The sequence below is a fragment of the Sus scrofa genome, chromosome 3 (genome assembly GCF_054392235.1).
Source record: "Sus scrofa isolate SSC_HxYL_T2T_F1_AM1 chromosome 3, Sscrofa_HxYL_maternal_Yorkshire_Landrace_v2.0, whole genome shotgun sequence".
In the NCBI taxonomy this organism is placed as follows: domain Eukaryota; kingdom Metazoa; phylum Chordata; class Mammalia; order Artiodactyla; family Suidae; genus Sus; species Sus scrofa.
In genome coordinates, this window is record NC_139385.1 from 43,828,521 (window position 1) to 43,854,263 (window position 25,743).

General features: G+C 54.0%; 1 protein-coding gene across 1 annotated transcript in view; it reads right to left on the reverse strand.

The window, feature by feature from the left end:
• Nucleotides 1-785: 785 nt before the first annotated feature.
• Nucleotides 786-25,743, reverse strand: part of SEC14L5 (SEC14 like lipid binding 5) — a 46,032-nt gene continuing 21,074 nt past the window's right edge. The window contains exons 5-16 of the mRNA XM_003124623.5: nucleotides 25,452-25,580; nucleotides 24,454-24,646; nucleotides 21,356-21,468; nucleotides 18,840-19,029; nucleotides 17,076-17,164; nucleotides 16,920-16,990; nucleotides 15,000-15,171; nucleotides 10,865-10,999; nucleotides 10,014-10,148; nucleotides 9,088-9,315; nucleotides 7,919-8,097; nucleotides 786-4,883 (exon numbers count right to left, since the gene is read on the reverse strand). Of these exons, the coding sequence (XP_003124671.1) occupies nucleotides 4,772-4,883; nucleotides 7,919-8,097; nucleotides 9,088-9,315; nucleotides 10,014-10,148; nucleotides 10,865-10,999; nucleotides 15,000-15,171; nucleotides 16,920-16,990; nucleotides 17,076-17,164; nucleotides 18,840-19,029; nucleotides 21,356-21,468; nucleotides 24,454-24,646; nucleotides 25,452-25,580 (1,746 nt within the window). The 3' untranslated portion in view covers nucleotides 786-4,771. The remainder of the gene's footprint in view (nucleotides 4,884-7,918; nucleotides 8,098-9,087; nucleotides 9,316-10,013; nucleotides 10,149-10,864; nucleotides 11,000-14,999; nucleotides 15,172-16,919; nucleotides 16,991-17,075; nucleotides 17,165-18,839; nucleotides 19,030-21,355; nucleotides 21,469-24,453; nucleotides 24,647-25,451; nucleotides 25,581-25,743) is intronic.

Here is a 25,743-nt window from a genome sequence, read left to right on the forward strand (position 1 = left end):
TAGTGTAATTGGTTAAGGATCTTGAGATGAAATCATACTGGATTTAGAGGAGGCCCTAAGGAGTTCCCATTGCGGCTCAGCCGATTAAGAACACGACTAGGATCCATGAGGATGTGGGTTTGCTGCCTGGCCTCGCTCAGTGGGTTAAGGATTCAGGGTTGCTGAAGATGTGGCTCCAATCTGGTGTGGCTGTGGCATAGGTCGGCAGCTGCCACCATTTGACCCCTAGCCTTCGAACTTCTGTATGCCAGGGTGGGGCTCTAAACCCAATGCCTAATATCCTTCTAAAGGAGGAGACCCACGAGGACTGAGGCAGAGCCCAGAGTAATGTGGCCACAAGCCAAGGAATGCCAGGAGTCCCCAGAAGCTGGAGTTTCCATCATGGCGCAGCAGAAACAAATCCGATTAGGAACCATGAGGTTGCAGGTTCGATCCTTGGCCTCACTCAGTGGGTTAAGGATCCGGCGTTGCCGTGAGCTGTGGTGTCGGTCGCAGACGTGGCTTGGCTCTGGCGTGGCTGTGGTGGTCATGTAGGCTGGCAGCTGTAGCTCCGATTGGACCCCTAGCCTGGGAACCTCCATATGTCATGGCAGATGCAGCCCTAAAAAAGCAAAAAAAAAAAAGTGATTTTTGTACCTCTCCTCCCCAGCCCTAAGAACCAATCTGCAACCCGTTGAGAATGACGTCACTGCTGTTGAACATGCTCTTGAGTCTTTTAAACCACAGCCGAGTAATTCTTGAACACACCCAGGGAGATCTCAAGGGTGACAACAGAAAGAGGTCGATCCAAATCTAAAACGTTTAATGCTTCAGGTGGAACAAACAGGTGAACAAGACATGTCATGATTTCCTGGCTGAAATCATGTGATCCGTTCATCTCACAGGGGGGCAGATTCCAGAGGCAGCATAGGGGGAAAAGTCTCAAACGCCCTTTATTTCAACCCGTAGGAAGGATATTCTGTAGCCAGTCATGGGGAACAGCATTTGGAATGATGCTCTTCCGACGGGTAGATGTGCCCAGAGAGCAAGAGTGGCTACAAAGGGCAAGTGGGAGGGAGATAGGATCCTGACCCCTGCTGCTACCCAGATGCCCGTGGTGCTGAGCCTCCTATTGGGAAGGCCTCTGAGTCTTTGGATGAGAAGCGAGACAATCAGAATAACCAATAACTCCTACTGAGCACCTTCCATGTGCTGGGCGCTGGGCTGGGGACTTTACGGCCACTCTCAGGCGGTCCCACTACAACCCAGTGAATGAGGTAGGCACTGCTATCCCCTAAGGGTGATGAGGATGTTGAGGCACAGAGAGGTTAAGTCACCTGCTGGAGGTCACACAGCTAGGGTTTGACCCCCACCTTGACTAAATTTTAAGACCCAGGCTTCTAAACCCAGTGTCTGGGCAGGTCCTTATTGCTAGTGGACCGTTTCTGTCCGGTCCACACTAGGTTAATGAACAAGATGGAGAAAGAAGCCAAGCCGAGAAGCTCCCAGCCCTTGGGTCTGGGCCAGTTTAGAAGCCATGGCTTGGCAGGCTTTTAATCCCACGCCTCCCAAAGGTAGGAAGAAGGGCTGTTGATAATGATGCGCCAACGTGGGCTCCCGGGCCCCCAGGAGGAGGACCATAGCGGACTCCTCTGTGACCGTCTGATGCTCCTGGGGCCCAGTTCCCCTTGGCCACTGGGTGGCTGGCCCTCCCCGACCCCACGGTTAATTCTAGAGGAAATGTCGATCACAGGGCCCTGGCCCCTTCGCCAGTATGGAGTGAGCCACAGGAGTGAGCGCGTGACTGCGCAGAGCTTTCCCTGGGATTTGAGATGGAAAGGGTCTCTTTTCTGCCTTAGAGACTGAGAACCCTGTGGTTGTAGGTTAGGGGCTGCCCTCAGCCACCTTCCTTCCAGATGGAGGAGGGGACAAGGCCAGCGCACAAGATGACATAGAGCCAAGAGGCCTGAGTGAGGTTAAGGATGAGCACAGGAGCCTGAAAACCCTGGACTCCTGGATGCAGCCATACCTGGAGCAAGCCCCACCTTCAGCCTTCCCAGTTCCAGGAGCCGGGGGTTCTCTTTGTTGCTTAAGCCTGTTTGCACTGGGGTTTTCCCTAGGGAGATAGGGAGCAAGCGCTCTCAAGTAGAGGCCTGGGGCTCCTCACAGCTGCCATTAAGTCTGGGCTGCTGAGGGCAGACCCTGGTCCCTGCAACCAGCAGATCCAGGATCCGGTTGTCACAAGCCATGTATAAGCCCAAGCCAAGGGAAGGCTTCTCCATCCTTCAGGGAGTGCTGGTCCTGGGCACTAAGTGTGCAGGGCGTGCCAGGGCAGCCTACACCAGAACACTTCTAGTTTGTAGAGACAAGACAGAAATTGACCTAAGGTGGTTGAAAATATTGCGAGGTGCTCTCGGCAGTAAGTGTCAGTGACACGGGAGCCGTTGGTTTTGAGGCTATCTCCAGCCTTCCTCCCTCTCTCCCTCCCTCGAGAACATGCACACCTTGATGCAGAGTTGGGGGTTTTGTTCCTATACCTGAGATGCAGACCAGACACCACTGCGGTGGGCGGTGGGCGAGGCTCCCTCCCCGCGGGGAAGAGGGTGTCTCAGAGGACAGCGCCCTCCCTCTGCTCTAGGTTTGGGTTGGGGGCGGCATGGAAATAGGTTCTTGCCCCATCGTGCCAAGCCGCATGGAGGTGACAATCCCTGTGGTTGTGAACCCACCCCCGGGCGAGGTCCAGGGATTCTGGGTGTCAGCCAGGGGTGACCCCAGCCATAAACAAAGCTGCGAGAGAAGAGTAAGCCTGAGCCTCTCGATCCCGGACTGCGGGGCAATGTCAGTGAGGTCCCTGCCAGGCAGATAAGGCAAGATAAGGTGGCCCGGAGGGGGCGGGAGTAGGTCGATAGAGAAGGGTGGGGGCTGGGGTGCCCCCATCCAGGGGCACAGCTCTGTTCCCTTCACACAGCAGTGATGGCTCTGTTTTTGCCAGCACTCCTTTATGCCTTAGGGAAGCCAGAAATCCTGATTTCTGTGTGGAAGCCCCTCCCCCCCTTTTTGGCTATGCCTGCAGCATACAGAAGTTCCTGGGCCAAGGATCGAACCCATGCCACGGCAACGACCCTAGCCGCTGCAGTGACAATGCCAGATCCCCTACCTCCTGTGCCACAAGAGAACTGGAATTGAGGAATCCCCCAGTTTTTAAACCTTTTGTTGGAGTTCCCGTCGTGGTGCAGTGGTTAACGAATCCGACTAGGAACCATGAGGTTGCGGGTTCGGTCCCTGCCCTTGCTCAGTGGGTTAACGATCCGGCGTTGCCGTGAGCTGTGGTGTAGGTTGCAGACGCAGCTCGGATCTTGCGTTGCTGTGGCTCTGGCGTAGGCCTGTGGCTACAGCTCCGATTCAACCCCTAGCCTGGGAACCTCCATATGCCGCGGGAGCGGCCCAAGAAATAGCAACAACAACAAAAAAAGACAAAAGACCAAAAAAAAAAAAAAAAAAAAAAACCTTTTGTTGATGCAAAAAACGAAAACACTAAAAGCAGGCCAGATTACACTGCAGGCTGCCAGTGGTGACCTCTGACCTGTTTTTTTTTTTGGAGGCCCAGGAAATGAAAGGAGAAATGTCCTCAGGCTCCAGGGAGACCCGCGTCCCTCCAATGTAGGAACTTGGGGCACGTCTTTCAGTATTGGAGCTGGTTCTGAGGGTCAGATTTGCCCCAGAGCAGCTGCAGCAAAGTCATAACCCCTATCCCACAGAGGAGTCCTGATGCCATGCTGAGAGCCTGGATCCAGCCTTGCCTGAAGCAAGACCTCCTAGACAGCACCCATAACTGGTCATCCTTTTTTGTTCAAGCCACTGGGAGGTGACTTACAACCAGAACAGTCATAATTAAACAGATTCCCAGGAGAGAAAGGGACCTCCAGAGAGTATAAAGCTGCCTCATCACTGCCTAGAACTCAACAGAGACCCTAGGCCTTCCCACCCTCTTCCAGTCAGGGGTGGTCAGGGTTAGGCCTTCCCGGGATAAATGAATTTCAAGTCCAGAGTGGGTGGCTCCACATAGAACGTGGAGCCTGTGACTCATATAACTGTTCACGGGCATATTTTGGGTCCCAGGGCATGGCTGTGGGATTAGATGCTATGGTGAACCCCATCATTTCTGCTTCTCATGGGGGTATCCCAAGTAGTCTCAGAAGCACCCCACCCTTGTGCTTTTCAGACCAGATGTTTGGCTCCAGGGACACGCCTGTGATCCAGGCCCTCTCTGCACAGTGATTGGTCCAGGTTGGACACAGGCCCTGCAGGCCAATCCATGTTCTCCATCCCCTGGCAACTGTGGTTGGTTCAGGGGCCAGCCTGGGACCCAAGCAAATGGTGAGGCTCAATTCTGGGAGGTTGGATGAGACTTTGCCAGGAGACAGATGCTCTTCTGCAGCTGAGCTGGGGGAGGGAGGGAGGGAGGAAGCCTCCTGGCGATGGGGTCCCCTACATAGTGAAGGCCCCTGAGAAGGAGGCCACCCCAGGGAGCAGAGCCAGAGATGGAGGGGGCACTGAGCCTGATGACATCCCCAAGCCCCCAGGCCCAAACATGGTCAACCCACCACTTGGCTTTTCCTACACGGAGCCTGTAGATGCTTCTGTCCTCACAACCTGAAGAGCCCATGGAACTCCAGACACCCCGACTTTGGCAGTGTCCAGACCCACGGCTGCATCCCACATGGTCCCAAGGCCTCATGGACGCTTGCGGATGTGGGAGGGGAGCCAGCTTCCCCGCACGGCTCAGGCCTGGCTATCTGGAGACCAGGGAGCTGCTGTGGGAGTGGCCGGAGGAGGAGGAGGAGGTGGCGGCGCTGAGCTGGGAGAAGCGGCTGGTGCAGGATTCCAGGCTGGACATGGAGCCCCTGGGGAGGAAGGGCACACACGTTGCCTCCTGGTGGGGACACAGCCCTGGGGCCACGGGCAGTAGTATGAAAGCTGGTGATGCTGCAAATGAGGCCCCAGGGCTGTTTCCACAGGCTGGTAACCACCCCAGGCACAGAGGGCAGGTGCAGAGGGAAACGCGAGGGAAGGTGTGGTGAGAAATGAAGCCACGCCCATTTCCCTGCACCCCTTTGCCCCCCAAGCAGGGCCCAGGGCTTCACTGACCCAAGGACCCAGCATGGCCCGGGGACACCCCATCATCTCCAGCCTCACCCCCTTCCTCCTTTCAGCTCCTCTGACACCCACCTCCCTGTCTTGGGGGTTGTATGTCTGTGCCTGCTGCCAAAAGCCTCTCTCTCCTGCCTGCCTAGTCTAGTGCACTCACTCCAGATCAGAGCTGTTCAGGAGCTCACACTTCCGCAGTGATGCACACGTTTCATATCCACCATCCAGCGTGACTGTCACCAGGTGGGGCTTCTGGGCGCTCGGGATGTGGCCAGTGTGACCCAAGAACTGAATTTTTAATTTTACTGAACTCTAATGGCTGTGTTTAAATTGCTCTCTTTGGCTAGTAGCTCCCAAGTTGGACAGTGAGGCCTCAGGGCCCAGCTACTCAGAGTGTGGTCCAGGGACTAGCAGCACCAGCATGTCCTGGAGCTGATTAGAGCTGCAGACTCCTCGGGCTCGCCCCAGAGCTGCACAATCAGAGTCTGCATTTTGAAAGCCCCCCCAGGTGACCGTGTGCACACCACCTAGAACTCAACTCCAGTGTCACTTCCCAGACACCTCACCCACAGCCCCGCTCACCCTATGCCAGGCCTGGTTCTGGGCTCTAATAGCACCACATGTTAAGGCCTCTGGGCACCTCCTGGAGTGTGACCTTGGGCAAGGACCCCAGGCTGGAATAAATCCTGGCATCCATCTCTGCCCGGGTGTGGTCACGTGGTCTCCTGCTCCGTGATGGCAGACCCTGTCTGTCTGATCCCCCCAGGGCCAGCCCAGAGCCTGCCCATTGAGCAAAATAGCCTTGAGCTGGTTCTCTGTTGAGGATGTGGTCAAGGGTCTCCCCAAACTGACCAGACCAGACAGGCTGGCAAGTAGCATCTACATGCATGTGTCCCTCTGGGCCTCAGTCTCTGTCCCCTGCACGGAGGCCCATTGGCCAAAACAGGCTGCTTCTGGGAGTTCCCTGGTGGTCTGGTGGCTCTGACGTGGCACTTTCACCACTGCAGTCTGGTTTAATCCCTGGTCTGGGGTTTGAGATCCCACATCAAGTCACTGTAGGCCGAGGCAAAAAAAAAAAAAAAAAAAAAGGCCCCTTCCCAAAGAGAACATTGCACCATTGCACCCTGTGACACCTGGCAGCGTCTCTCTTTGAGGTAGAGAAGCAAGGCGTTCCCATTGTGGCTTAGCTGGTTACAAACTCGACTAGGATCCATGAGGACATGGGCTCCATCCCTGGCCTCCCTCAGTGGGTTAAGATCTGGCATTGCTGTGAGCTGTGGTGTAGGTCGCAGGTGTGGCTCGGATTCCTCGCTGCTGTGGCTGTGGTGTAGGCCAGCAGCTGCAGCTCCAATTCTACCCCCAGCCCAGGAACTTCCAAATGCTGCCAGTGTAGCCCTGAAAAAGACAAAAAATAAAAATAATAAAAACGAAGTAGAGAAGCTGGCCCAGCTTTTCTCCACTGGCTGCGGGACGGGGGTCCACAAGCAACACCCTCTTGGAGCCTAAATTTTACTCTATGGTGAAGAATTTAAAGTGTCATTTTTAGAAGGAAACTAACACAGATACATTAAAAAAGCAGGATGCAACATCCCATTTGTTTTTAAAAGATAAAACACAGTGCCTGGAATACACCACTATTAAATGTTTACTGTATGCCCAGATGAAGCACAGGCTCCCCCCCCCCCAACCATCTCATCCTCAGGACAATCCCATGACGTAGGGGCTCCCCAGGTCCCCATTTACCATTTGGGACTTAGAGAGGTAAAGTGACTTGCCTGAGGTCACACAGCAATCAGGAAGTGCTGGAGGTCTTTTTTTTTTTTTTTTTGTCTTTTGTCTTTTGTGTGTGTGTGTGTGTGTGTGTGTGTTTTTAGGACCACACCCACGGCATATGGAAGTTCCCAGGCTAGGGGTCAAATTGGAGCTGTAGCTTCTGGCCTGCACCACAGCTTACAGCCACATGGGAGCCTCAATCATGTCTGCAACCTACGCTATAGCTCATGGCAACGTTGGATCCTTAATCCACTGAGTAAGGCCAGGGATTGAACCTGTGTCCTCATGGACACTAGTTGGGTTCGTTAGCACTAAGCCACGATGGAAACTCTGTAGGAGGTTTGTTTTTTTGGTCTTTTGTCCTTTTTCTAGGGCCACACCCGAGGCATATGGAGGTTCCCAGGCTAGGGGTCTAATTGGAGCTGTAGCTGCCGGTCTATACCACAGCCACAGCAATGCCAGATCCAAGCTGTGTCTGACACCTACACCACAGCTGACGGCAACGCCGGATCCTTAACCCCTGAGCAAGGCCAAGGATCGAATCTGCAACCTCATGGTTCCTAGTCGGATTTGTTTCCGCTGAGCCACGGCAGGAACTCTGTAGGAGGTCTTAACCATTGCATTTCTGTCTCTCTGACAGCAACACTTGGGGAGAGTTGTCTATGGGGCATTATTCGAGAATGTTCTAGAGCAGTCCAAACCCTAGTGCATGGAATTCTAGGGGAGGGAGGCTACAAATAAGGGGGCTCCCCTTCACTCCCAACCCATCAATCTGGTATATTGGGCTTCTGTCGGGGTCTCATTTGAAGAGAAAGTTCTATAGCTGAGGCTGAGGCAGACCTCGCATTCAGCCTGATTGCTCACGAGAAGGTGCTGAGCCCCTGGAAAGTTTAACGCCACCCACCGTGGGAAGCTCAAGGGCAGGTCTGGGAGGTGAATCCAGCGGCCCCAGCTGGGAGGGAAGGGCCCTCGGGCATGCTGGGGGCCTGACCTGGAGGGGAGTCCCGGCCCCTGGTACCTGAAGTCCTCGGACGCCAGCACCTCGTAGTAGTAGAGGAGTCTGCACCTGGGGCCGGGGCTCTGCAGGGCCGTCAGGACGTCCTCCACGCCCGGGAGGCTGCAGGCCCCGTGGCCGGGGGCGCTGTGCATTTGCCACTGGAGCAGGTAGACGCCAGGCCACCGGGTCACGTGGGAGCCCTGAAACACAGCAGCCACGCCTGAGGCCCTGGTCTGCCTGAGGACTGGAGCCCCCTTCTGCACCAGTCCCCCAGCAAACCCTTCCTTTTGGGGTGCCCCAAAGCCATCCTTGCCCCTCTCTGCTGTTACCCCACATCCCTGGCAGCTGAGTGCCTCCCTCTTCACTGGGGGCAGTGAGGTCTGGGGGTGCGGCTGCAGGCCAACAGAGGTGGGATTTGATTAGAAGCCTGGATTTTGTTGGGCTTCTGTCCTACTGAGTGGGATCTGCAAATTGACGCCTCCCTCCCTGGGGAGGGATTTGGGTCAGAGCTTGAAGGTGCCTGGAGTTTGTTGAGGGCCAGGGGACAGCAAGAAAGGCGGGTGTTAGTTGTCATAAAAAGAGTGACTTTGGATGTTTGGTGGGACCCGGGGGCAGGGGTGCTGGTGTGTGATGTGACTGCTGTCTGCTCAATTCCCCTATGAAACCTTCAGTAAGATCTGCAGTGCTCGCGTGTGTGTGTGTGTGTGTGTGTGTGTGTGTGTGTGTGTGTGTGTGTGTGTGTGTGTGTGTGTGTGTGTGAGTTTGGGTGCTGTGATGTTTGACCTGCAAGCACCAGCCTCGTGGAGAATGAGGGTTCAGCAAGGGTGGCTCCTGTTCTGGTGACACGTCTGAGGGCTGTTCCCAGACTCACAGTTTCTCTGCTGTGTCGGTTCTGAAACTAGACTGTGCATCAGAAACCAGGCGGAGACTGAGGGATGGGGGCGCCAGGCCCCACGCCCACAGGGGCCTGGCAACCTGCATCTTTGATTCTAAATCTCGGGATTCTAAGGATGGGGTCCTGGGGCCCCAGGCCGTAGACCTGCCAGAATCTGTCCCTTCCCCCGACAGTCCACAGGGTCCCTCAGGGCAGGGACCAGGTCTGGTCTGTGCACTGCTGTGTCCCCAGAACCCTGGCACACAGCAGACACGCAGTCCGTGTGATGAATGAATAATGAACTAAGCACTGGAACCTGGATGCTGTCTCCTTCCCGGCAGACAAGGGGGGCCTCCACCCGGCTGTAGTCTCCGCCCAGCGCCCGGCCTTTATCCGTCTGCTGCCCGCCGGCCCTGGCCCCGGGTTCCTGGGGGCCCAGCGTGGGCGCCTGCTTGGCGTGGTACAGACTGAACAGCACGTCCCCTCGCAAGATATCAAAGTCCCAGGTGATGACTGACTCTCTCTCCACAATCTCCACGACAACCTGCATGGGGACAGGTGACAGGGGCCAGGTGAGGTCTGGTCGCCCGGCCTGGAAGGGGCTGGGGCAGAGAGGTCAGCTGCAGGGGGTGTGGGCTCCCAGCCGCCTCTAGTCCAAGAATCGCTCTGAACAGACAAACCCGCCTCTGGAGGTTCCACCCCACTGCAGGAGGACCCAGAGCCAAGGACTGGCTAATGTTAGGGTACAAAAGGGCAGCCCCCTTCAGGGAGTCCCCGTCGTGGCTCAGTGGAACCCAGCTAGTGTCCGTGAGGGTGCAGGTTCAGTCCCTGGCTTTACTTAGTGGGTTGGGCATCCAGTGTTGCTGTGAGCTGTGGTGTACGTAGGGCGCACACGGGGCTCGGGTCCTGTGTTGCTGTGGCCATGGTGTGGGCCAGCAGCTGCAGCTCCAGTTCAACCCTTAGCCTAGAAGCTTCCACATGCCATGGGTTCAGCCCTAAAAAGACCCTCACCCCCAAAAAAGAGGTCAGCCCCCACAGGTGGGCCAGACCAAGGCTAAAATCGCCTCGTGGCTTAGCTCCTGCCGCAGGCTCATCCTCCCCCAGCCTCCTCACAGATCTCTCCTGAGCACACACCCTCTACCAATCCCTGGCCCAGGAACCCTCATTGCCAGCTCGGCTACAGGATCCCTGATGTAGGATGACACCCAGCCCAGCGGGCCCTCCCAGGCCGGGACCCCGCACCTCGTGGGGGGACCCGCGGAGCACGCTGGCCGACTGGTAGGTCTCTGTCCACTGCCGCAGCTGGTCTTCGTGCTCCTGGTCCTCTTCTGTCATATAGAGGGACTTGGGGACCAGCCCTCCTTCAGGGATGTTACACTGGGGGACAAAGACATAAGGGACAGGTCGGGGCCCAGCTAGGCCTGGCTGACCCACGGAAAGGTGCTCAGGGACCCCTGGAGTCGTACTTAGAACATGCATACATATCCTGACAACCGCAGAGACCTGGCAAGCTTGGCAAAATTCCTAGGAAATGTTGAAATCATACGAGCTGGCTGTTTGATATTTCCGTTAGAGAAGGAATAGGGGCGGCCCTTCTGCACTCAGATGAGATAAGGAGGCAATGGAAGCTGGGAGGCAATAAAAGGGGCCTGGGGCCCCCTCCCCTGGAAGCAGCTGCTTGGTTGTCCCCTGCCATGTGGCAGCGGTTGGCGATAAAGCCCTTTGGGTACCAGCTCCAGGGTCCAGGCCACTGGGACATTTGCGTCACCTCCCCCTGCAGCAGAGGGTGCAAAGCCAGCAGGTAAACTCTGACTGCTGCCTAGCAACGTCCTGGATGGGGATACAGAAGGGTAAGCCTTTGACTGGCTTGGTTTCTGAGCTTCCAGGAAACTTCTGCTTCACTCACTATGTTTGAAAGGAAGGCCCCTTCTTTGGGGAGCAGTTACCTCTCTTTGGGGCAGCTTCTAAAACTAGCTCTGCCCCAGAGAGCCAGCGTGGCCCTGCCGAGGTAAGAGCATGCACAAAGCGGCCCGCTCTTCTCCAGCCTCCCTCCACCCTGCAGCCCAGCCCCTCCAGGAGCACCAGGGCCTCACCAGGCACTCGCCCCCCAGGAAGTCGGGGATGACGTCTTTGTCCAGGTAGTCCACGAGGCCCCCGGGGCCCTGGTAGTTACTGCCACTGTAGATGAGGAACTTCTGCCTGGTGTTCTCGTTGATGAAGGGGCTGATCTGATGTGGGGGAGATGGGGCAAGATGCAAAGTTGGTTTTTTTTAATTGAGGTCTAATTCACAGAACATAGAATTAACCATTTTAAAGTGAGCAATTTGATGACTTTGAGTTCATTCTCTTGGGCAACCATCACCTCTAATTCCAAGGCACTGTTGTCACTTCAGAAGGAAACCCCAGACCCATTAGCATTCGGTCCCCTCTCCTTTCCCCACAGCTCCTGGAAACCGCCAGGCTGGCTCTCTGGGGTTTTCTGTCTCTATGATTCCTATTCTGGAGATTTCATAGAAAAGGAATCACACAGGAGTTCCTGTTGTGGCTCAGTGGGTTAAGAACCCGACTAGTATCCACAAGGATGCGGGTTTGATCCCTGGCCTTGCTCAGTGGGTTAAGGATCTGGCGTTGCCATGAGCTGTGGTGTGGGTCACAGTTTCAGCTCGGATCCTGCATTGCTGTGGCTGCGGCATAGGCTGGCAGCTACAGCTCCGATTAGATCCCTAGCCTGGGAACTTCCATATGCTGCATGTGTGGCCCTAAAAAAAAAAAAAAAAGGAATCACGCGTATGAGCCCTTTCTTGACTGGCTCCTTTGACTGAGGGTCATGTTTTCAGGGTTCATCCATGTGGTAGCCCAAGTCAGAACTCCTTTTTCATGGCTGAATAATATTCCATCATGTGGATGACCATGTTTTATTTATTTCCAGATGGAAAGGATTTCAACACCTAGCTCTAAGCTGCATGTCAATCTGGTTTTTCACGGTGTCCTAATGCTGGGGTGGTATCTGATGCAGGAAGTAGCTGGTGAAGGGAGGCAGGCAATAGCCAGGCACTTAGAGTGGCAGAGCACCAACCAGCTCAGCAAGGGATGCCACCAGCAAAAGATGGATTGGGAACTAGAAACCCTACCTATGTGGATCTCACGCCTTCAGCCCCCACCCTACACACCAGGAGGTGGTCCCTGTGGGCTCAGCAACCTGGCTTCCTGTGCTGGCTTCCATCTGCTGTGGCCAAGGAGGACATGGCACCAGGAGATGGGAGGGGAACCTTCTTCCCCTGGTCCCTCCCTGCTCCAGTGCCCCTAGCAGCCCCCACCCTCACCTGTCCCAGCTCCCCTGGGGCTCTGAGAACAAGGACATGCCTCTTGTCCCTGTGGCCCTGGGGTGGGCAGGGCTCACGGCAGCGGCTCTCCATCCTGCCCACACCCCTGTGAGGAGTTCCTTTGTGTCACCCCTCCACCCAGTGGAGCCCTGTGGGTGAATCCTGCTTCCAGCCAGGACCCTGACTGACTGGCTCCCACCCCACCCAACATGCATCTTCTTAGGAAATCTCCAAACAGCAAAGAAATTTAATTTTCACAAAGATCAGGCTACTTGGAGGAGTTCCCATTGTGGTGCAATGGAAATGAATCTGACTAGTATCCATGAAGATGCGGGTTTGATCCCTGGGTTGGAGATCTGGCATGGCTGTGGTGTAGGCCAGCAGGTGTAGCTCCAATTTGACCCCTAGCCTGGGAACTTCCATATGCCAGAACTGCGGGCCTAAAAAAAAAAAAAAAAAGATCAGGCCACTTGGAGATAAAACGTCTCAGTAGCAAGTCCTGCCTGTCCTTCCTGCAGCGCCTGCCCCCCAATCCAGCCCTGTCAGAGCCTTGAGGCAGCCCCAGGAGCCAGGGAGCTTTCCGTCCCAGAGGTCTACTCACGTCCTCTCCTCCCACAGCCCTGCCTTGGCTCCCTGCTGCCCCAGGACAAGGTCCCACCTTGGGCTTCGCAGGCACTGTCCCCTGAGCATCTGGCCACCTTGCAGGGTTTTTCAGTCCCTCTGAAGCACCCGGCTGGGTCCTGCCTCTGGACCTTTGTCCTTGCTGTGTGGGTTGCCCGCCACACCCTTCCTCCTGCTCCTTCCCCAGGTCTCAGCCAGGACCTCCCTCGGCTCCCCAGTCTAAGTTATCCCCCACTTGTCCCCGCCCGGCTTCCTTCCCCAATAATCCTGGACGCCCCCTGCCCTTGTTACAGGGCTTTGTGAAGCAGTTTCTTGGGTGGTGCTATCGAGTTTCTCTCCCAACATACCCCCCTGGAAACAGGGGGAGACACACTACATCCCCGCAGCTGGGACAGGTGCCCGGCACACAGTAGGTGCTTTAAAACAGAGCCCGTTTAACTCTCAACGCTCAAATCTCCCTCCTGATTGAGCCTCTCAGTACAGCAGGGATTCTCAGGCTTCCAGGCACCGAATCCCCAGGGCTGGTAAGATGCTGACCCCAAGTCTGGAGGACAGAGGGGGCCTGGCACCCTGCCCTGGCCTGCAAGGCCTCAGGACAGAGCTTTTCAACTGCCAGCGACAACCTGGTGGTGGCTGTGAAATCACCTTGGTGCTGTGAGTAGCCTGTTTGGAATAAACTAGAAGAGAACAGCAAAGCATGTTGTAAATGGTTAGCGAGAACCATCACTTGAAAATCTGTTGTTTCAGGGTGTGTGTGTGTGTGTGTGTGTGTGTGTGTGTGTGTATGCATACATGTGTGTACACCCAGGCCATGTGCACACACGAGGAGACCAGGTTGCAACATAAAGTGTATTTCTTTTCTTTTTTTTTTTTTTTCTTTTTGGGCCACACCTGCAGGATGTGGAAATTCCCAGGCCAGGGGCTGAATCGGAGCCGTAGCTGCTGGCCTGTGTCACAGCCACAGCCACGCAGGATCGGAGCAGTGTCTGAGACCTACACCACAGCTCACGGCAACACTGGATTCTTGATGTGCTGAGCAAGGCCAGGGATCAAACCCTCATCCTCATGGATACCAGTCAGATTCTTGACCCACTGAGCCACAACAGGAACTCCCTAAAGTATGTTTTTTAGTATAAATTGTGGGCAAAAAGTTTTCACATCCCTATAGCACAGGATCCCAACACTCCTCAGAATCAGGTCACAGGAGTCCCAGGAACACTGTGGAATCCTAAGCATGGCTTTTGGGTCTACAAAGCTGAACAGTGAATATATAACATGGGGTCCATCCACATGATGGAATATTATTCACATATAAAAAGGAATGAAGTACTGATTGTACAACAGGAGTGAACCTGAAATTATGCTAAGTAAGAGAAATCAGACTCAAAAAGCCCCACAGGATTCCACATACATGAAATATCTAGGAGTTCCCTTTGTGGCGCAGTGGTTAACGCAGAGTTCGACTAGGAACCATGAGGTTGCGGGTTCGATCCCTGGCCTTGCTCAGTGGGTTAAGGATCCAGCGTTACCGTGAGCTGTGGTGTAGGTTGCAGGCGCGGCTTGGATCCCGCGTTGCTGTTGCTCTGGTGTAGGCCGGTGGCTACAGCTCCAATTAGACCCCTAGCCCGGGAACCTCCATATGCCGCAGGAAGCGGCCCTAGAAAAGGCCAAAAAAAAAAAAGAAAAGAAAAAAAGAAAAGAAAAGAAAAGGAAAGAAAGAAAAAAATGTCTAGACCAGGCAAATCCCTACAGAAAGAAGAGGCATGGTTGCAAGGGGCTGGGGGGAGGAGTGGGTAGGGGCTGCTAATGGGGACGGGGCTTCCTTGTTGGGGTGATGAAAATGTGGGTAGTGGTTGCACAGCTCTGTGACTACATTAAAAGCCACTGATGGAGTTCCCGTCATGGCGCAACAGAAACAAATCTGACTAGAAACCATGAGGTTGTGGGTTCGATCCCTGGCTTTGCTCAGTGGGTTAAGGATCTGGTGTGGCCATAAGCTGTGGTGTAGGTTGTGTGACTTGGATCCTGTGTTGCTGTGGCGGTGGTGTAGGCTGGCAGCCGTAGCTCCAATTAGACTCCTAGCCTGGGAACCTCCATATGCCGCAGGTGTGGTCCTAAAATGCAAAAAAAAAAGCCACTGAATTCTACATTTGACAAGGGTGAACTTTATGGGCTATGACATATCTCAAAAAAGCCGTCATTGAGAAGAAACAGCACATGACAAGCGGGTGGGGCCGATCACCGATGGGACCCCCTCCCATCCCGGGCTCCTGCTCTTTCTTACCAGCGTCCAGAGCACGGGGAAGACACGGGGGGCTCGCACGATGAGCAGCCGGCCCAGGGTCTCGGGGTAGTTGTCCTCCACCACCTCGATCATGCGCAGCAGCGCCTTCACCCCCGGCCGCCACAGGTGCCGCAGGCTCAGCCCCTCCAGGTCCACCAGACAGGTCCAAGAGCTGCGGCAGAGACGCCCCCTCACTCCACCTCGCCCAGCCGCATCCTAGGGTCCCGGCAGCATCCTCGAGGGCCCAGGGGGCCCACAGACAGGGATGGACAAGGAGGCTCAGTAAAGCAGCACTGGGAGCCGGGGAGGAGGCAGGGGCCGCAGGACACACTTGTGGATCCTGCCGCCATGGGGAGGCCACATGGCTCAGAGGTTCAGAGCACCCAAATTCACCTGCCTGAGCCATGAGACACGGCCTGTGATAATCACCGTCCCCATCTCGTCAATAGTTAGGATTAAATGAGATGGTCTGTGGAAAGCTCTCTGCAAGGACAGGCACAGAGCACGCGCTCCATCAAAGCCAGCTGTTACTGCTAATTGCTGAAAAGATGCTGGTGGCTAAATAGAGCGTAAGCGCTAAGAGCACACACTCCACTGCCAGATGGTCTGGGTTCCAGTCCCAGCTCTGCCATGTGCTGTGTGGCCGTGGCTAGGCTACTTTAACCTCTCTGTGCCTCCATGTCATTAGAACTAATTCATTGGGAAAATGACCGTTTTGCTGCAGCCGCTGGTCCTTGGGAACCTGTCCATCCAGCTTCATTCACTTCACCTTGCCCACCGGCTCCAAGGACCCCTTTGTGACATCCTGTCACCTGAGCCATATGGGAGCATTCTGCTTCTGGCCAGGACCCTGATTGATAGATTCCCTGCCCCAAACCCACTGGCTGCCCCTTTAGGAAAGCTCCAGATAGCAGAGTAACTTAATTCTCTCAAAGATCAGGCTATTTGGGGATGAAAAGCATCAGTACCAGGTCCTGCCTGTCCCTCCCTTCGAGATTGCTTAGGGTGACGTGAACCAAGGAGCTTGGGAGAGTTCCTGCTGCACAGGAAGTGCTTTGTGGGTGCGTGTCTGCATCACCTCTTAAGTCACTGTTTTGGAGAAATTGTAAAGAAGCCCTAGGAAGGGTTTAGAGAAGAGGAAGCCACAGCTCAGAAAGCCTTAGTGCCTTTGGGGGCGGTGACACTCTAAGTATTGGTATGGGAAACGCAGTGCAAGAATAGAAGTTTGGGAGTTCCCGTCGTGGCGCAGTGGTTAACAAATCCAACTAGGAACCATGAAGTTGCAGGTTTGATCCCTGGCCTTTCTCACTGGGTTAAGGATCTGGCATTGCCATGAGCTGTGGTGTAGGTTGCAGACGAGGCTCGGATCCCTTGTTGCTGTGGCTCTGACGTAGGCCGGTGGCTACAGCTCTGATTAAACCCCTAGCCTGGGAATCTCCATATGCCGTGGGAGTGGCCCTAGAAAAGACGAAAAAAAAAAAAGAAAAAAAGAAAAGAAGTTTGGGGCAGCCAGAGACGGGCAGTGGGTCCCTGGATGTGCCGTGGCACCTTCAAGGTCCACCTGCCTGGGAGACAGCCAAGGTGGATCTCAGGTGGGAGAGTGGGTCTCCAAAAGCCAAGTCTGGGAGGCAGCATGGCATGGGGAGAAAGTCCCTGAATCCCAGCCAGACGGGAACAGGTTCACTTGCCAACTCTGCCCCTTCCCCGCCAGCAGCCTTGAATGACCTCACCACTCCAAGCCTCGTCCACAAAGAACACGGATACTAAGAGCCCCTGCCTCGTAGGGTTGTTTTAAGAATCAGGTGAGGGCACCTCTGAAAAGTGTCTAGCAGGCTGCCTGGCATGGCACCTGTGCCCAGTAAACCTTGGCTGCTGTTACTGTTGGGGTGGGGGTGGAGCTGCCCCCGTCGGGGTTCTTGCCTGATGGGTCGGCCAAACTGCTTCGTGTTCCCTTCACAGCGCTTCTGTCCTTCCTCGTTGACGGAAAGAACCTGGAAGGCAGAGAAGGTGCTGGCGAACGTGGACTTGGCTGCTCCAGCCACAGGCAGCCCGGAGGCTCTGGGGACCCCAACTCACGTGCTGTAGCAACACCTCCTCCCCCACAGCCTTCATCAAACCCTTGGTGTCCATGTGGCCCAGACGCAGGATGTACAGCGGGCGGCCGTCTTCGGGGTGGGGTCGAGCGAGGTGGGGACAGAAGGGAAACAGAGTTACATACTTTTATTTTGATGTATGTATGTATGTATGTTTGTATGTATGGTTTTTTTAGGGCCGTATCTGCAGTAGTTATGTTCTCTAAGGTCATACCACTGAGTTAGGGAGCACAGAATCACTGTTTCTAGGGGGAGTAAGAGGTTAAGTTCCTGCCAGCCTCCGGTCAGGACATTCTTGTCACCAATGAATGGTAACTTTGTTTTGCATGTGTTTCTACTTAAGGACACCTTATTTAATGTATGTTGTTGATTCACTGACACTGAAGGAGGCCAGCAACACTGTAACCCATGCCTGAATGGCGCTTAGCTTGTCTTCTTCATAAGGTGCATCACAGCCTTCCTGTACTTGGCAACGTGGTGCTTCTGCACCGGGCAAGAGCAATCCAAAAGTGGGGAAAAAAAAAAAAAGCATCACTAAATAGGCTGCAGAAAGGACACATGTTTACAGTAGGAGCTGAAGCAGGGAGGCAAAAGGACACTTACTCAACCTCAGCTGCAGAGGGCCGTGTTCATTTGGGTGACTCAGGTTTTCATCACTCTGCACACATCCATGAAGGACTGTGAAAGTGCCCAATATTGATTTGGGGGTTACAAGTTAATTTCAGTGAGTAGGCCAATTCACAAATGCGGAATCCATGAATAGCAAAGATCGACTGTATATTGAAAGCAAGTGTTTCAACCAGTTCTTCAGGAGAGTCAAGCAGTCGCCCTAATAATATACATGAATTTTTAACTAAAGGACATTGAAAAGCAAAACAGGCGCTGGCTTCAATGGCAGTTTCATTAAAAAAAAAAAAAAATCCAGAGATGGGAAGTTCTCAGGTAGCCTAACAGTTAAGGATCCAACGTTGTCGCTGCTGTGGTGTGGGTTCAGTCCCTGGCCTGGGAACGCATGCACGCCTTGGGTGCAGACAAAAAAAAAAAAAAAAAAAAAAAAAAATCTAAGGATGATATCTGTAGTGGGTTAAAAAGGGCCCCCCAATTCATGTCCAAATAAGAATGTGACCTTATTTGGAAATAGGCTCTCTGCAGGTGGGATTAGTCAGAGATCTCAAAATGAAATCATGCTGGATCAGGGCTGGTCCTAAATCCAGTGACCTGGGGTCTTTATAAGAAGAAGAGAGGACACACAAATACAGGGGGAAGGCCATGGGAGGACAGAGGCAGAGACTGTGATGTGGCCACAAGCCAAGGAATGCCTGGGGCCACTGGAAGCTGGAAGAGGCAGGAAGGATTTTCCTCCAGAGCCTTCAGAGGGAGGGATCACTGCCTTGCCGACCTTTTGATTTGGGACCTCTAGCCTCAAGAACAACCAGAGATTAAATTTCTGTTGCTTTAAGCCGCTCAGTTTGCGGTCATTTGCTGCGGTAGCCCCAAGACATTAATGAAGTGTTCCTGCAGCCAGAAAGCAATGATGAGTTGACCCAATCCCTGGGAAAAACATCTCGTCTCAAGCCCAGACATCTATCCCAGCTCTGCCTTCACGGCTGGGTTGTCACTCCAAGGCATCCCCAGATGCCCAGAAGAGCCAAAAGGAAAAATCAGAACCTAAAATGAAAAGAGGCATTCAAAGCACATTCGGCAGGGACCCAAGGATGCACTCATGTCATGTGGGTGAGGGTCGCACCTATGTCCTGGTAGTGCCAGCCCCCCGCGTAGAACTCCTGCAGGAGGGCAGGGGGCCGCCACGTCTGCAGGAGGAGGTCCACCTGGTGCTGCTTTCGCCAGCTCAGCGACTGGCACAGCATCTCCCAGGCCCTCTCCAGGTGGAAGTCCCGAGCCCGCAGGAACCGAAGGATGTGCTCATCTTTAGGGATCTGCGGGGAGAAGGAGGAGAAAGTCCTTTGCACAGGATTCCCCAGCCCAGGAGCAAAGACTGGAAGTGGGTCTCTTGTCTTATCTGCAAAACCCTCAGATGGGAAAAGGACCTTAAACTCAACCACAGCACAGTCAGGGCTGGACTACAGTGAACATGTGAGCTTGGGGGGCCAACTGTCCTCCTCCTGTGCTGGGGGTGCACCTCTTTCTCTTGGGGAGCTGCTCCCCAACACCAACCAGGGCTTTAGTTGGAATAGCTGATCGCAGGACCCCACTTCCATAGCCTCAGGTGGACACAGTCCAGGCCAGACCAATCAGGATGTAGACAATTTTAAATCTGAAGAAAGCTGCGTGGTAGTTCCCCCATGGTGCAGTGGTTAACGAATCCGACTAGAAACCATGAGGTTGAGGGTTTGATCCCTGGCCTTGCTCAGTGGGTTAAGGATCTGGCGTTGCCTCGAGCTGTGGTGTAGATCGCAGACGTAGCTCGGATCCTGTGTTGCTGTGGCTCTGGTGTAGGCTGGCAGCTACAGCTCCCATTTGACCCCTAGCCTGGGAACCTCCATATACCGAGGGAAGCGGCCCTAGAAAAGGCAAAAAGACAAAAAAAAAAAAAAAAAAAAAAAAAAAAAAAAAGAAAGCTGCATGAATCCCTTTTTCTACAGAGGCAGAGGTGGCACTGAAGGCCATGGGCGGCCAAGATCCGAGCTCAGCAGGGAAGTGTGTCTGAGGGAACGAAGCAGAAATAAACAGATACAAGAACCAAGGGAGGAGTTCCCGATGTGGCCCAGTGGGTTACAAACTGGTAACTAGTTCCATGAGGATGTCAGTTCAATCCCTGGCCTTGCTCATTGGATTAAGGATCCGGCGTTGCCATGAGCTATGGTGTAGGTTGCAGATGTGGCTCAGATCCTGCATTTCTGTGGTTGTGGTATAGTCTGGCAACTGCAGCTCTGATTCGACCCCTAGCCTGGGAACCTCCATATGCTGCTGGTGTGGCCTTAAAAAGACAAAAAGAAAGAAAGGACAAATCAAGAGGTCCTGAATTTAAGGCCTTGTTTGGGACACCCCCTGAGACAGGGTGAATGTCCCCTGTGCTGGGCTGCATGGGGCCCCTCCAAATTACATCCACCCAGAACCTCTGGATGTGACCCATTTGGAAATAGGGTCTTTGCAGAAATAACTGGTTAAGATGAGGTCATTCTGGATTAGGGGCGCCCTCGTCCATGCCTCTTGTCCTTATTTTAAGAGGGACATTTGGACAGGGACACGGAACATGAAGAGGGGAGATGCCACGTGAATGCGGAGGCAGAGACTGGAGTGATGCAGCCACAAGCCAAGGACTGCTGGTGGCGATCAGAAGCCGAGGCGGGGTGCACAGACTCCCCCTTGGAGCCTCCAGAGGGAACCACCCCCACTGACACCTTGATTTCAGAGTCCACATGCACTCAACAGTCTACCCTTGGAAGTCCTTAAATCTCTTAGAAAAGAACTCTATGCCTGGTTTTGTGAACGTGGGGCCACAGAGCTATGTCTGTGCTCAGGTGACAGTGCTCCCCTGGGGACACTGATGATGTCTGGAGCCATTTTTGGTTGTCACAGCTGGGGAAGAAGAGCTCTTGGCCTCTAAGGGAGGCTGCTCAACGCCCCACAGAGCACAGGACACCCCGCGGTAAAGAACCCTCTGGGGAGTTCCCAAGCGGCACAACACCTTAAGGACCTGGCATTGTCACTGCTATGGGCTGCTGCTGTGGCATGGGTTTGATCCCTGGCCTGGAAATTTCCACACGCCTTGGGAGCCACCAAAAGAAAAAAAATAATAATAACAGCTCAAAAAATAAAAAAAAAGAAAGAACCATCCAGCCTCAAATGTCAGCAGCACCGAGGATGGAAACCCTGCTGTCTGTGGTACGAAGAGAATGCGTGAGAGGAGCTCCCGTCATGGCGCAGTGGTTAACGAATCCGACTGGGAACCATGAGGTTGCGGGTTCGATCCCTGGCCTTGCTCAGTGGGTTAACAATCCGGCGTTGCCGTGAGCTGTGGTGTAGGTTGCAGACGCGGCTTGGATCCTGCATTGCTGTGGCTCTGGCGTAGGCCGGTGGCTACAGCTCCAATTGGGCCACTAGCCTGGGAACCTCCAAATGCCGCGGGAGCGGCCCAAGAAATGGCAAAGACAAAAAAAAAGAATGCATGAGACAGGACACACTAAAAAGAAGGCAAAATAGAAGTGTCCAGCCTTGCTAGTTACACAGACCTCCTCATCCCCCTCATCCCCCTGGGGCCATGCCTGAGGCCCAGGAGCTGCAGCCCGGGCGCTGACCCACCTTGCCTTTGTGGGTCTCCTGCAACCAGTGCCGCAGCTGGATCAGACAGCTCTCCTGCATGGGTGTGAGATGGCCCAGGCACCTCTCAATGTAATCTGTGTCCAGCTTGTCTCCTGGAAGAGAAGAGGGGGTTCAGGGCAAGAGGGAGATGCTGCATGGTCTGCCCCTTCTGGCACCCTGGCCTCACTGGTCACCTCGATTCTGAAACGTAGTTCAAAGTGCACGGTGGCCCTTTCACCAAACAACCACTGGTCTTCAAAGCTTCTAGTGTTTGCAAGCCATTTCTGTGGCGGTTCTCAAAACTCAAGCAAGCCTGGACCTCACTGTGGTGACTGGTATGTCCCTTTGACCCTCAGGAATCAAGATAATTCCCACCCTCTGAAGATCAAGACCAATACGAGTTCATATCTGCTGACTTGCATCATCTCGCAAGTTCTCCCAACAGCCCTGGGGAGGAGGGTGTCTCTGTTGTTCCCACGTTAGAGACAACAAAGCGGAGGCCAAGAGAAGTTCTGTTAACTTCAAAGGGTAAATGCATGTCATGTGCCCAGCATAAAGCTGGCAGTGGATAAATACCAGTTCCTTTTGCCTTCCCACCTCCCAGCCCCCTTGAGGGTTATGAGGCTTTCGGTAGACAAAGCCCTGACCCCAAAATACAGCCCAGGAGCTGCATGGATCATTCCCACCATTCAGTCTCGTCTCCACAATTGGTTAGTTGGAGACCAGCATGTGCCGGCATTTAGAGGCGGGGCTCCAAGCTGAATTGCTGCTGCCCACTCTTAACTCCTGGGGTGGCGGATGCTGACATGGTGCAGCGTCTCAGCATTTCAGCATCTTGGCCGTGGGTGGAGATGGTCCACAGAGAGCAGCCCCTATGGGCATAGCCCATTCTTTGTGTGCAGAAGGCATCATAAGAAAACAGTGTCTGAACATCCAGCAGCAGGACTGGTGCCTCCCTCCAAGGGCTGGTGGTCATGCCAGCTGCGTCACTAGGCACTGGGGTCAGCAGAGGCAGGACCGATGCTGTGACCCCCGAAACACCTCAGAGTGGTCAGGAGCAGCGATGCTGGAGACGGGGAGGGGCAATGAGGGATGAGGGAGGAAACACAAGGGAAGCAGGAGATGCCAGCTTCCTTCCGGCCTCCAGGCAGATGTGAGGCCCTTTCTCCTTCTCAGCACAAAGGCTCAGTGATTCAGAGCAGGCCGGCAGGGGCATGACCCTGCCTCCTGCCAGCCAGCCTGAGTACCGCTCTGCTGGTGGACAGTGCGGATGGAGAAGGAAGGGGAGGCCTGGTATAAAATAGGGATGATCCGGGGCACGACCTGCTGAGTGTGTGCACAGAAGGGGAGGAGAAGTGCAGGGTTGTAAAATAAAAATTTTTTTTGAATAGTTTAAAAGCATACATACAACGACAGCCAGCTAGTGCACACAGTGGGTGCAGCATGAATATTTGCTGAACAAACAAATTCTGTTCTCCTGAAACACAGCCCCGGATGTCTTTTTGGTCGCGTGGCCTGTCTGCATCAGGCAAGCCCTTATACTCCACGGCCCCAAAGAGAAAAGATTGATCATGAGCATGAGTGCACGTGGTTAAAACTGGAATCATGGGGTGTGTGCAGTTTTGTATCCAAGGTTTTTTCCTTTAAGGTTATGTTCTGAACATTTTCTTTCTTTCTTTCCTTTTTCCGGCCGCCCCTGAAGCATATGGAAGTTCCCAGGCCAGGGATCGAATCTGTGCCACAGCTGCGGCAGCACTGGATTCTTAACCCGCTGTGCCTGGCAGGAGATCAAACCTGTGCCTCACCAGCAACCTGAGCCGCCACAGACACAGCACTGGATCCTTAACCTTCTGCACCACAGCAGGAACTCCAATAAATGTTTATTAAGAAATAAGTTACGGTGCAACCACACCACAAAATACTGCCAAGTGCTGAGACACATGCACTGAGACAAAAAGCTGTTTAAGCAACATTAGTAAGTGAAAAAAAAAGCAAAATAAGAAATCCCTGGGAGTTCTCTTTGTGGCTCAGCAGTTAACGAACCTGATTAGGATCCATGAGGATGCGGGTTTGATCCCTGAACTCACTCAGTGGGTTAAGGATCTGGTGTGGCCGTGAGCTGTGTTGTGGGTTGCAGACCTGGCTCGGATCTGGGGTTGCTGTGGCTGTGGCTGGTGGCTACAGCTCCGATTTGACCGGTAGCCTGGAAACCTCCATACACCAAGAGTGAGGCCCTAAAATAGCAACAACAACAACAAAGAGTTCTCCGGTGCTCAGTGGGTTAAGGATTTGTCATTGTCACTGCTGTGGCTCTGGTTACTGCTGTGGTCTGTGTTCAGTCTCTGGCCTGGGAAGTTCCACATGCCAGGGGTGGCAAAAAAAAAAAAAAAAAAAGAGTTCTCATTGTGGCTTAGCAGGTTAAGAACTTGACATAGTCTCTGTGAGAATGCTGGTTGATCCCTAGCCTCACTCAGTGGGTTAAGGACTCATCGTTGCTGCAAGCTGAGGTGTAGGTCACAGGTGTGGCTTGGATCGGGGTGGCTGTGGTGTAGGCCAGCAGCTGTAGCTCCAATTTGACCCTTAGCCTGGGAACCTCCATATGCCTCGGGTATGGCCATTAAAAGAAAAGAAAAAAAAAAAGAAAAATATCAAATGGAATGTGTATACGCTCTCAGTTATCCAGCGTGGATTACATATGTATGTATGCACGTGTGTGCATGTTATGGATGTATTTACTCCTAGATCATTTCAGGAAAACTGGTGTAAGCTCCAGGGAAGGAAAAGCAGTACTTCCTATTTCCTGCCTCTTCTGATCAGTGTGAATTTTTCTCCTCCCACAATCATGCATTGCTCACGTAATTTACCACCGTAATAAAACCAGAGAAAAGGGCAGCCATGAGGCACCAGATCAGTCAATTCTGGATCTAGAAATAAGTCAGTTCTGGCTGAGAACACAGAGAAGGCAAAGCAGCCAGGAGAGCGAGGACACTGAGTCCTGACCCCAGGGGGATCCTCGGCCACTCTCCCCACTTCCCCACCCCCTGCCCTGGGACTGAGCAAGCCCTCTGCAGCCCAGAGTGGGGGCTGCTGTGACCTACCCTCAGTACCAACTGTCTCTGTGCTGGGCCCCCCAGCGCTGCCAGGCCTGCAGACCTCCAGGGAGCCAGGATCCCTCAGCCCACCCTGAGGGTGGGCGTCCTCCTGTGGGACGGGGGCTGGCGTCCACCGGGGAATGTGAGAGGTGCCCTGGGAGATGAGCTCCTTCAGGTAATGCTCGATCACCTCTTTGCCCTGGAAGCGGGAGAGACAGACACGTGAGACGATGGAGGACAGCCTGGGGGTCAGCCCCACCCCCTCTGGCCAAAGCCTGATGAGGCTATGAGAGGTTGAAATTCAGCCGGCCCAAGTGGCAACGTGCTGGGAAAGTCAAAGACGCACTGATGTCCAAGACCAAGTACCAAACGAGGAACATCAAATAGCCCCCGAGTCAGTTTTACATTGAAACATGTGGAGGAGTTCCCGTTGTGGCTCAGCCTAACAAACCCAACTAACATCCATGAGGATGAGGGTTCAATCCCTGGCCTCGCTCAGTGGGTTAAGGATCCGGCGTTGCCGTGAGTTGTGGTATAGATCGCAGATCCCAGGTTGCTGTGGCTGTGCCATAGGCCAGCAGCTTCAGCTCGGATTTGACCCCTAGCCTGGGAACTTCCGTATGCCGCCGTGGGTGTGGCCCTAAAGACAAAAAAGAAAGAGAAAGAAAGAAATACGTGGATAAAATATATTATTAAAATGAAATTCACCCGTTTCACTGCAAGAGGCCTCTACTCAGGGACGGGCCTGAGGTCTCTAAACCAAACAGCACAAAGTGTCCCTCTGTCCAGGGAGCTCAGTGTACAAGCCTGGGAGCATTAGACCATGACTCTGGTGCTTTCCATCCATTATCTCATGTGATGTGACCTTGATTAGAAAACTCATTCTACAGATGAGGAGACCAAGGCCAAGGAAGGTTAAGGGTCTCGGGGTGGCAGATCCAGAGTCTGCAGGCTCCAAGGTCTGCACACCTTCCTCCCTGTGACAGAAGGAGCCGGCCTCTTACCCTCTTGATGTTGGCCGTGTACTGCTTCATGGCGATCTTCTCCAAGGCGCTTTCGAAACCAAAGAAGGACCGGATGTCGAGCGAGGCGGATTGCTCAAAGCACGTCCACTCTTCGTTCTCAGGGTGGACCTGAAAGCCAAGCAGGGGTGGTGACACAGCCTTAGTGTGGGGGGGCTCTCCTGGGGACCTGGACCCAGCCAGAGCTTGCAGTGGGCAGCACATCACAGCCTGCAACACCCAAGGGCAGCAGCGGTACCAAGGGGCCCTGCCTAGAGAACAGAGAGCCTTCTCA